The sequence below is a fragment of the Oryza sativa genome, chromosome 11 (assembly GCF_034140825.1).
Source record: "Oryza sativa Japonica Group chromosome 11, ASM3414082v1".
NCBI classification, from domain to species: domain Eukaryota; kingdom Viridiplantae; phylum Streptophyta; class Magnoliopsida; order Poales; family Poaceae; genus Oryza; species Oryza sativa.
Window position 1 is genome coordinate 4,918,418 of NC_089045.1, and position 10,474 is coordinate 4,928,891.

Below are 10,474 nucleotides of genomic sequence, written 5' to 3' on the forward strand. Positions count from 1 at the left end.
TCCCTGCAAGTCACAAGTAGAGGTATTGTAAGTTTATAGATCATGTCAGAGACAAGACTATTCTCTCACAAGTAGGGATGGATTGTACATGAATGTGTGTGGAATAACAAATTACTGATAATAAAAATGACCATGCTCAGACCGGGCTTTACCTCATTGTGCTAGAAAGGGTGTTACTCTTTCACATGAGATTCACATGAAAAACCATGTCAACATACTACATAGATTCACGATAATCAGAAACTATTTCAGTATGGTGTTTTTTCTTAAGTTCCTCCAATGTCTGTACCAGGTTGCAAGCAAACACTTCATACAAAGGTACGGTCGCACCTATGGCAATCAAAATATCCAAAAAGTGTAATGATTTCACGAAATAAAATGCTCTAAAAATAGAAAAATGCAGAAGAGCAATATTCAACTAAAGTACTAAACAAAGTCCCCCTTTTATCTTTTTCTCTCTTTTTTTCTGGAATAGTTTTGCAGAAGTCTATTTCAGCCAAAGTAGCAAAAAAAAAGGCTACTAATATAAGTACAAAACCTTACATGCATTGCATGCTTATATTAATAACCTTATAACATAACACTTGTTGGTATTGCACTATTGCTGCATACAGGTTAGTTGCAATTTTTTGCTAGCAACAACAGAATAGAGTAATCTATCACTGTCAGCTGCAGGCCTGCAGCCATCCAAAAATTTGGAACAACATGTCCTCCTGACCACCAAGTGATACTCATGGTCAGGTAGTCAGCATTCACATTTGTGGATGAGCTGCCGTGCAAGTACCATCAATTCAAATGACAGTTACAGGGCCAGACAATGCTTGGTATGGATTGGAATTTCCATAGTTCGAAGTATCCAAATCAGCACCATCTCGCGCAGATTCAAAACAAAATTCATAGCCAGGAAACCTAGCTAATTTGGCCAAATGCAGCACGCACCAGAGAGCGTTGCGCAGCAGCGGCGCCAGCGAGTAGGGGAGCAAGGAACAATCACCTGTCACATTAGGCGAGCACCGGAGACGAAAGCGTCCGGGCAGCCGTACGCCGGCGGAGGCGCCGCCACCCGCCGCCTCGTCGCCTCGTCGGAGACGGCAGATGCAAAACTAGAGAAAGACAATGCTTTCCGTAACCCTTAGGCGAAGGCGGAATTGAGTTTCTGAGGAAGGCTTCCTTGGGCCGAAGCGATGCCGCAGAGTATGTGAGGCCCATATAGGTGGGCCCGAACGGGATAGGGGAGTACGTGTAGCCCAGAATAGTTGGGCCTAAACGGCAGAGTGGAGTATTTTAGGCCCATGTATCCTGGTGAACGAAAAATAAAGGAAAAAGTACACCGAAGGTCCCTGAACTTGTCATCGAGTTACCAAAACGTCCTCAAAGCGCAAAACCAGATACCCTGCGTCCCTTAACTAATCAAAACCAGTCACAAAAGGTGCTTCGGTGGTTTTGACCTCGGTTTTATCAAACGTGACGGCTGAGTCAGCGTGAGACCCACGTAGACCCCACATGTCAGGATGCCACGTCATCTCTCTTTTTCCCCTCTTCTCTCCCTTCCTCCTCTCTCTCTCTCTCACTCGTCTCTCGCAGGCCTGCCGACAGGTGGAGAGGAGACCGACGGGGTCCGGCGGCCGGCGAGACCGGACGGCAGCCTGCACAGCCATGAGCCCCATCCCGAAAGCCATCAGCTCCTCCGGCGACATGCGGCCCACATCCGCGTCTATCGGCGGCCACCTCCCCGCCGCGCGCTCCATCTCTATCTTCTCCTCCCTCTCCCGCCGTGCCTTGTGCGCCTCCACCATCGCGCACAGGTCGCCGTACGCTCTAGTTGGTGATGTAGCGTGCGCAACTTATGGCTCTGACTGGATGCATATACTCCAGCGTGATTGATTGGCGATTGGCACCAACGAGAGCGTAGCAGCCGGATCAACACGCGCACAGTCAAGATCTGCAATTCTGAACTTCTGATGAAGTTCTGAACTGATGAATTAAAATTATAACAGGGGAATCTCTCTGCTACTCGTAGTACCCATCTAATGGCCTGGTTGATCTCTGTATTAGGAGTATCTGAGTATGATGCTAGTACATCTTTCCAGTGATGAGTGATTGAATGATTGGCTAGTACACATACGCGCCCATCTGATCTGATACGGCCAGCAGAATCCATCCATCCAGAGGCAGCACCACAAACAAAAGGAAGCCCATATCTTTGTGTTCTTCATCGTCCTGCACCTCACTCAATCTCCATTTAGATAGCTGAATTGAGTGATAGACGATTGCTGGATCATCTGCAGATTTTACAAAGTTGCGAGTAAAATTCAGTTGTAATCTGAACTAGCTACAATATTCTCCTATCTTAGTGATGCAGTTTGTTGTCTCGTCCAAATTCGCAGGAGATCGCTTCTTAATCTGCAAATTCGTGGTTAGCGGTTAATGTCTTATCAACATTTTCTTGCTCCCCGACCATCCCACCACCATTCACTCCTCGCCGCACCCGCGTCGCTGGCGAAGACAACGACTCCTGCAAGAATCGCTCCAGGAGGCACTCCACATAGGGGTGGCCGAAGGATTAGGCCTTGCCGGCGGGGGAGCAAGCGCGCCCGCGTAACCGCCAGCGGCACAGCAGCACTGCTTCGCCGGCGCCCGGCGGCTCGTCGACCTGGACCTCCCAGCCGCCTCCGGAGGCTGCACCTCGCCGACGTGTCGCTCGGCGGCCGCTTCGCCGATCAGGTCCCGTCGCGGCTCCCCGTCCTGGAGGACCTGCGGCTCAGCCGCTGCGCCACGGGCTTCGCCGAGATTGTGTCGCGGACGCTGACGAGGCTGATCATCCACGGCAGCGGCGGCGAGCTGGCCGTCACAGCTCCTCGGCTCTCCTCCCTGTGCCTCCTCTCTCGCTGGCCTCCGCCGTAGGCCTCGGAGCCGCCGTGCTTCCCTGCTTCAGCCGCGCCGACCTCCTCCTCTCCCGCCGCAGAGAAAACTGAGAGAGAGAGAGGAAGGGAGAGAAGAGGGGGAGAGATTTGACGTGGCATCCTGACATGTGGGGTCCACGTGGGTCCCACGCTGACTCAGTCGCCACGTCGGATAAAACCGGCGCCAAAACCATCTAAGGACCTATTATGACCGGTTTTAATTAGTTGAGGGACGCCGGATATCTGGTTTTACGGTTAGAGGACAATTTTGTAACTCGATGACAAGTTGAGGGACCTTCGGTGTACTTTTTCCAAAAATAAATTGGTATTGACTCAACTGCCAAACGGTTTATTTTTTGAACCAATTTTCTGTAGAAAAGTTGTTTCATACAATCATATTAATCTATTTTTTTAAAAAAAAATAGCTAATGTTTATTTAATTATTTTTTAATAAGTCGATCTGCGTGCGGAATTCCCAATCTAATGAGCTGCCTAAATGTAGAATTAAAATAATGCAACGCACATGCATTTTGCTAGTGAAGGAGAAAAAATGTAAGCTTGTAATCATTTGCTTGCTGGTTTAATCAATGGTTCAGTGAATCCCTCAAAAAAAGAAAAAGGAAAATGATTTAGTGAATCGTTTATTTGAAGACAAAAACGACACAAGAAAATTTGGCAGAATGAGGCATCATCAACAAATTATTTACGACAGAAATATGAACATTAGATCCACCAGTTATCTGTCAAAAAAAAGTATGATTTGATACTTACAGTCCCAGTCAACATATTGACAACTATGTTGGGCAGCAGTTTTATCAGGTAGGTACAGGTAAAAAATAAAAAATGGAGGCCTGATGTCCCTATTTTACATCTTCCTAGAAAAATCAGGTAAGCTCAAATTGCAGCACAACTGCATGACTGCCTAAAAATATGTTTTTTTTTAAAAAAAAAGAAAGTTTAAAGGATGCCACCATGTGCAACTGCACTTCATGTTCTTTTCCAGAACTGGTATTCTGGAACAACTTTCTCTCAAGTTTCAACTGGCTTTAAGGTTGGAACAATCCCTGTTTTCCTCCATATTAGAGCAATCATCATCCAGAAAAGAGTTATCAACAGATAATTTCGTCATATGCATAGACTTTGTAAAAGCTCCACCTCCAGTTCTTCATCATCAAGTTATGTCATGTCTGAGCATTGTGTGAGGCGCCAATTTTCCGAAAGGTTCCTAGCATGTGATGTCGAAGAATTATCTTTATCAGGCAATATTCAAGTCTTTATATCTAACTGGAAAGTCTTCCATTAGGTAGCGATTATCAGCTTTGGGAAGTGACAATGGCAAGGTCTCTTCGTCCACAGAATCTCGGTATTTCAATGGAACGACTTCAATCGAAAACCTATTTTGGCTGGCCGACTTTGAACGACTTGTGGGTAAAGATGGTCCAGTACCTATTTGGAAAAATCTCATTAGACATGATGACATAGTAGTATCTATGAAAATGTGTAAAATGACAGATTGTGGCATACTGTCAGTCATGTCCTTTGTCTTGTGGAGGAGAAATGTCCCAGAAAGGATGGTCACAAAACCACACAGCTCCGTGACAATTTGTGTTGGATTTTGTCGATCCCAATCCTGCACGTAATAAACTATGCTATCACAAATTGAGGAAATAAACTTTCCATAAGGCATCAATTGTTTCTTGAAGACAGCAACATTGTGAAAGAAAATTAAGGTGCGTAGTGCACGGTAACAACATTGTGCAAAATTATAATCACAGCAGCATAGTTAGCGGAGCAGGACACATGTAGAACTACACATTAAGCCAAAAAAAAAAATTGTTCATAGCTTTCTGCAACAAGAAAGTTGAGTGTATAAGGGCTGAATGCCTAATGGAAGTGATAGAAAAAGCTTACCTTAAACATTATCACACTGGCTAAAATTGTTAGTGAAGTAAACATCACGTAATATATTGGTGAGACAACTGCTGTATTAAAGGTGTCCAATGCCTGCAAGTCACAGAGATAAAAGAATTACTATTGCGTTAATGTAATAAGCCCTTATGTGATATGTTACAATAATGGTAGCTCAATAAGCTACATGTTCTGTACTATTGCCCAGAGTGACATTTCAATGCCCCAGTGACGAGCCAGGAAAGTTTTACAGCCTGAAGCCCTGGAAAAATCTAACTACGCTGAGTATATGCTGCAATTCTATTTTCAATCCCTACAATGATATTAAAATTCTATTGCACATTCACCAACGATCCCGGGTGGCTCCACCACTGCTATGCCCTACATATTATTTGAGCTAGTGAAGATTCTTTTAAGGACAGGTGCGATGAAGTTGTATGAATGAGACAAGCTGTTAGAAGATCCCTTAAACTCAAGTTAAATCTCTTCATGTACCTTATTTAGATAGTTTATCTGGGTGCTCACACAGGTGGCTACAATTAGGGCAAAAGCCCATGTCTGAGGATAGAATAACTGGTTCACTCCTGAGAATGTTAACTTCAATGCAATGCCGAGAGCTTTTACACTCATCACCTGTTAAATTCTCACCATCAGATAGAACATGGAATTTAGTTGAAACAACAGTAGAAAAAACAACAAAATTGATTATGATTGGGTCATATATTTGGACAGGAAGCGTACAGTGAGAGATCCTAGAAGAGAACAGACTCCGATGTACACCATGATGTTTGTTTGTCCATGTTGAGGGACAACAAAATATATAAGCACCAGTGCTGCGGCAACTACTATAGCAGCGTAGCAAAGAAAACCTGGAAACAAAGGGAAAACAATAATGAATCAGACATTCAGTCTAGCCCGTGGAACTTACAGTAAGGCTGCTGAGGGCTATGTTATGAACATATTTTAATACAGTAAATACCTGGTTCAGTTGCAAGATCCCAAACTTCCCTTACAGAATCGATGTTGCGCTCCTGTGGAGCATGGAGTACAATTGTGATAGATCCAACTACACAAAGAACACAACCAAGTATGCCAAAGGTGTGTAGTTTCTCCTGCAGAATGGCGTGTGCAAGTGCAGCACTGCACAAATTGACAAAAGATTATGGTTTTGATTTAGCAACTAGATAGCAAAAACAAATTTTAGCAAGTTTCTTATTTGATTCATCTGAAATTACCTGATGATTATACTGAGTGCCCCAAGAGGAGTAACAAGAATAGCAGGAGCAAATGCATAAGCAGCAAAATTTGCAATTTCTCCCACAATCACTGTTCACAAAGGTCATGTAAGATGCCATTAGTCAAGTTTCTTTCCTTAGTGACATTTTTTGTCTAAAAACAAATGAAACAGTAACTTCAGTATATTAGAAAATACACATTTCTGTTCACTTCCAACCAATAAATTCCACCAAATATCTTACTGAAAGAATAACAAGGAAAAACAACAGCCCTAGGAGCAGACAGTAGTAAGAGATATTCATGCTAAGGAGCCATATTCAGGTGACAGGAAACACTTTGCTCCGTACAATCACTTTTCATGCCCCAGTTAAGCTCAAAGGTTCTACTAATATCTAGTCACATACTTGTATCAATGTAATTATCTAGAATATCGTTTTGGCTTCATTGAATTCAGCCCCAATTAAAAATGTTTAGTTTCTCCTAATACAAAGTAACTGTATTTATCCTGATTCTCAAGACACAGAAACATCTTATTACAGGTCTTAGGGAGTTGACAACTTGACATCAACACGAGTTTACATGACCAACTAACCAGGTAACAGACAATAAAGATCTCATCATAATCAAAGTGACATCAATAAGGAAAAAATAATTGCAGGATAATGTTTGAGCAGAGCAAGCTATATGTTAAGATCAAAGGGGAAAAAACTGATAAATCCAATGATAGAAAAAAAATATTGTGCACATAATGTGACAGAAAAGAAAGGAACATTTTCAAGAAGTACAAAATATTGTATAATTTAAAAAGGAATCAAATGTGGCTTACTAGAAATCATGCCTATCCACCATAGAGGCTCCATTAAGTAAGAAAATCCTCCATATCCTGTTTAATGCAAATAAAGAAAACATGTGACCTCCTGCATTGAAACTTGTAGAGCTTGCAACACAATAGCTTATGAAATATCACACGAATAATGAAAGTGCATTGATCTGACATCAATCATTTCAGGTAAGTGCATAAGGACATAGATCAGGTTGAGATGTAAGTGCATGTTTTGTTCATACGTTACCACTAGGCTGTCCTAAAGTAAGCTATTATAGAGTAAAGTATCATAGTAGTTGGTTGGTTTGATAAAATATTGCACATGTGACATCGCTATCATGGAAGTGAACCACTAGCCAGCCAAAAAGATGTAATTTCGTCCTGGCATACTGAAGAACCATATCGGTTAGCCACTAATCGCAGAAGCACCACAACCACCTAGCAATAGAAACAACAACCCGAAATTTGACTTGACTTTACTCTTTCCGCAAACCGAATCAAACAAAATCCACAGTAATCATCCATGACTCGATCAGATACAGCTTACGATCCAGAAATTCAAAATAAGCAAAGCATTGGTACCACAAGCATTGAACATCATCTTGTATAAATATTTAATAATGGAGGACAATTGCAAAAGGCCAAGGATACCACCACAAAAGACAACTTTTTTCCGGACTCACTCATCTTAGTTCCAATAAAAAAAAATCTCACAAGTAACAAATGCCGTATCAAATGAAGCAAGAAAAAAAAATTCTTCAGAGAGTCAACTGATCCTCCTTGCAAGTAAAGTAAAGATCCTTAGACTCGATTAGAACTACTTTTGCAGGTAGAACTTTCCAGCTTCCACGCCCAAATCATTGCAATCCTTTTCACCCGCGAGAAAAGAAAAAAGAGGAACAAATCCATCCAATCGCGAAGCAAAAGATGTCTCTGACAAGATTCACTACTTGAATCAAAGCTATATTTTTCACATCAGCAGAATCTACCCGCCAAAACGGCGTCACCTGTGCCCCCAAAAATTTTCACCTTTTCCCAGCCTCTCTCTCCTCTGACGAGTGACAACCAAATCAAGATTCTAAAGAAAAATTTCCAAAAAATATTTCTACTCCCATGAGAAATCCCCTTGACTCAATCAGACTATCAATTTACTACCCAAGAACAACAACCTCGCCAAATAAAAAAAATAAAAAACCAAAGCAGAAACAGATCCCTCTCTCTCCCACCGAGCAAACCAACAAAGCAAGGAAAGAAAGCTAACCGGAAACCGCGTCGCCATGGAAAGCAAGATCCTCCGCTCGATTCCACTGCCCACGAATCCAACCCAACCCAACCCAACTCAACCCAGCGAGGAAACCGCGTAGACCCTACCCTCCCCAACCACCGCCACCGACGAACCTCACACCGGCGCGCGGGGGGAGATCCAAACACCCAGAGAGCACGCGCGCGCGGGCGGCCGCGAACTCACCAGCGCGGACGCCGGAGTCGGCGGCCCTCCTGAGCCCCATCTTCTTGACGATGAAGCTCGCCCCGATGAAGGCGCTCGACGACACCGCGAGGACCAGCCCCTTGGCGTTGTCGGTGGACATCCCCGCGAGCCCCGCCGCCGCAGCCGCCGACGCGGGCGCCGCCATCGCTGCCGCAGCCACCGCCGCAACCTACACTTCGCCCCCGCCACTGCACGGTTACTACTCCAACGCCGCCGCCGCCGACGAGGAGGTCATGGAGGTGGAGGAATCGGAAGCGGGAGGGAAAGGTAGAAGAAGAAGAAGAAGAAGGTGAGAAGAAGTGGGAATTTTAAGGGGAGGGGGTGTTTTTGCGACGGGGTCCTCGAGGATTCGCTTTATTACCAAATCCTATTCTTTTTTGGGTTAGACAAGTAGTATCCGTTTTTAGAACGGTTTACCTAAATATTAAAAAAAAACTTGTCTAACTCTTCTAGTTTTTGTTGGATTAGGCATTGCATTCTCATCTCAGATCTACTATATGTGTTGTTCTTGTTGTAAAAAATACTATCCTTTTATAAATTATTAAATTATTGCTCGTGTTCGCAAATAAATACTTGCTATAGTTTATTTTATATAAGTACTCGTACAAACGAAGACACCAAAACCACATTGGGAATTGTTTATGTAAGTGTTCGTAAAAGACTCTTGTATGTATGTTTAAAATTACTTATATTTGAAATCAAAAGTGTAAATTTCTATGAGGCAGCTTCAAGCTTATCAAATTTCATTTATTCACCTATATGTCTGCAGCGCGGTATATAATTCTATCTTTAATTATTGTCATAATAAAATCTGTCTAATTCTTATTCCTTGTTTATTTTTCAAAAAGAAAATATACATATCTTATTTAACTCATATAACTGTTTCCTACACATTATTCGTCATCTCAATTAATCAATCACAACATTCTCTTCTTTAATTCATCCGTCTATTTTCGCATCTTAACATATCATCACCATTTCTCATTCAAACCTTAATTTATACTTAAAACTCCTTAAAAATACTCATGTCTCGAAAACGGAGTGAGGCTGTGTTTGCAACTCCTTTTTCCCAACCCATCTCCCTCGTTTTCCGCGCGCACGTTTTTTAAACAGTTAAACGGTGTGTTTTTTACAAAAAGTTTTTATACGAAAGTTGCTTAAAAAATCAAATTAATCTATTTTTTAAAAAAAATAGCCAATACTTAATTAATAACGCGCTAATGGACCGCTCCATTTTCCGTGCGGAGAGAATAAGTTCTCAACCACCCCATGCGAACACAGCCTGAGTACATGACATAGAAGCACTATTCGTATCATACACGCTACATATGCATCCGGAATTCTAGGAGGAACTGTGGTAAACCTAATTATTGGGATTGGTCACCATCTAGTAGTACTTAATATGACTAGCACATGTTCACTTCACCGGTGGGACTTTACTACTACGTGAAATTCCTCCTCCTTTCACGTTAAATAAACCCTTTACAATTATCGCCACGTTCTCCTATCTTATATTAGCAAAAGTTATTATACATTGCATTAGAGAGAAAAAAAAGTACCACGAATAACAAAGTGAGTTTGTTAAGTTTCTTGTGATGCAATCAGTCTATCCGGATTCAAGTTATTGAGTTGATACGGATGTTCGCATTTACAGATTATTGTTTTTCAGTGGTAAACGACGTAACCATCGACAACGAGACACCCATAATGACGTCATTAATCTTAAAATATGCTGACCAATTTTTCGAGCGCATTCGTAAATTTTAGGATATAATATTTCGTTCTTTCCAAGATTAGAGTGTGTGTGTGTGTGTTTTAACATATATGAGTGAGTGTGCGAACGTGAGTGCGTGCGTATATGTACGTGTTTTTTATTAATACTGTGAATAAGTAGTATAACGAGTCCTAATTTCACAATACCGAGACTCCCAAGGGACCAAAACGCAAAGAGCCCCCCGAAATTCCAGGTGAATCGAAATAAATGTGTTTCGGATGGCAGGGCGTGTCAGAACCCACCCAACCACGCGGCTGTCGCGTCGTCCGATCCGTCTGTCCATCACCGCATCGGACGGTGGAGGCTTCTCCCAGGAGAGGCCGGGGTGGCGTTGGTACGTG

The 10,474-nt window shown here is 42.6% G+C and overlaps 1 protein-coding gene across 3 annotated transcripts; it reads right to left on the reverse strand.

Moving 5' to 3' along the window:
* Nucleotides 1–3,602: 3,602 nt before the first annotated feature.
* LOC4349995 (probable magnesium transporter NIPA4) lies at nt 3,603–8,628 on the reverse strand. Of its 3 annotated transcripts, none has more exons than XR_010737696.1 (9): nt 8,339–8,628; nt 6,874–6,930; nt 6,047–6,137; nt 5,791–5,951; nt 5,553–5,680; nt 5,307–5,444; nt 4,815–5,192; nt 4,428–4,533; nt 3,603–4,349 (listed from the first exon to the last, which is right to left on the reverse strand). XR_010737696.1 is itself a non-coding variant. In XM_015762396.3 (9 exons), exons 1-9 carry the CDS (start codon nt 8,502–8,504, stop codon nt 4,159–4,161), a joined length of 1,131 nt encoding a protein of 376 aa, XP_015617882.1. In that variant the 5' UTR covers nt 8,505–8,628; the 3' UTR covers nt 3,603–4,158. The 3 variants fall into 3 exon arrangements, 2 of the variants coding, with proteins under 2 accessions (XP_015617882.1, XP_015617883.1); XM_015762396.3 differs by having other exon boundaries at nt 4,815–4,907; XM_015762397.3 differs by having other exon boundaries at nt 4,815–4,907; nt 8,132–8,628.
* Between the last annotated feature and the right edge of the window lie 1,846 nt (nt 8,629–10,474).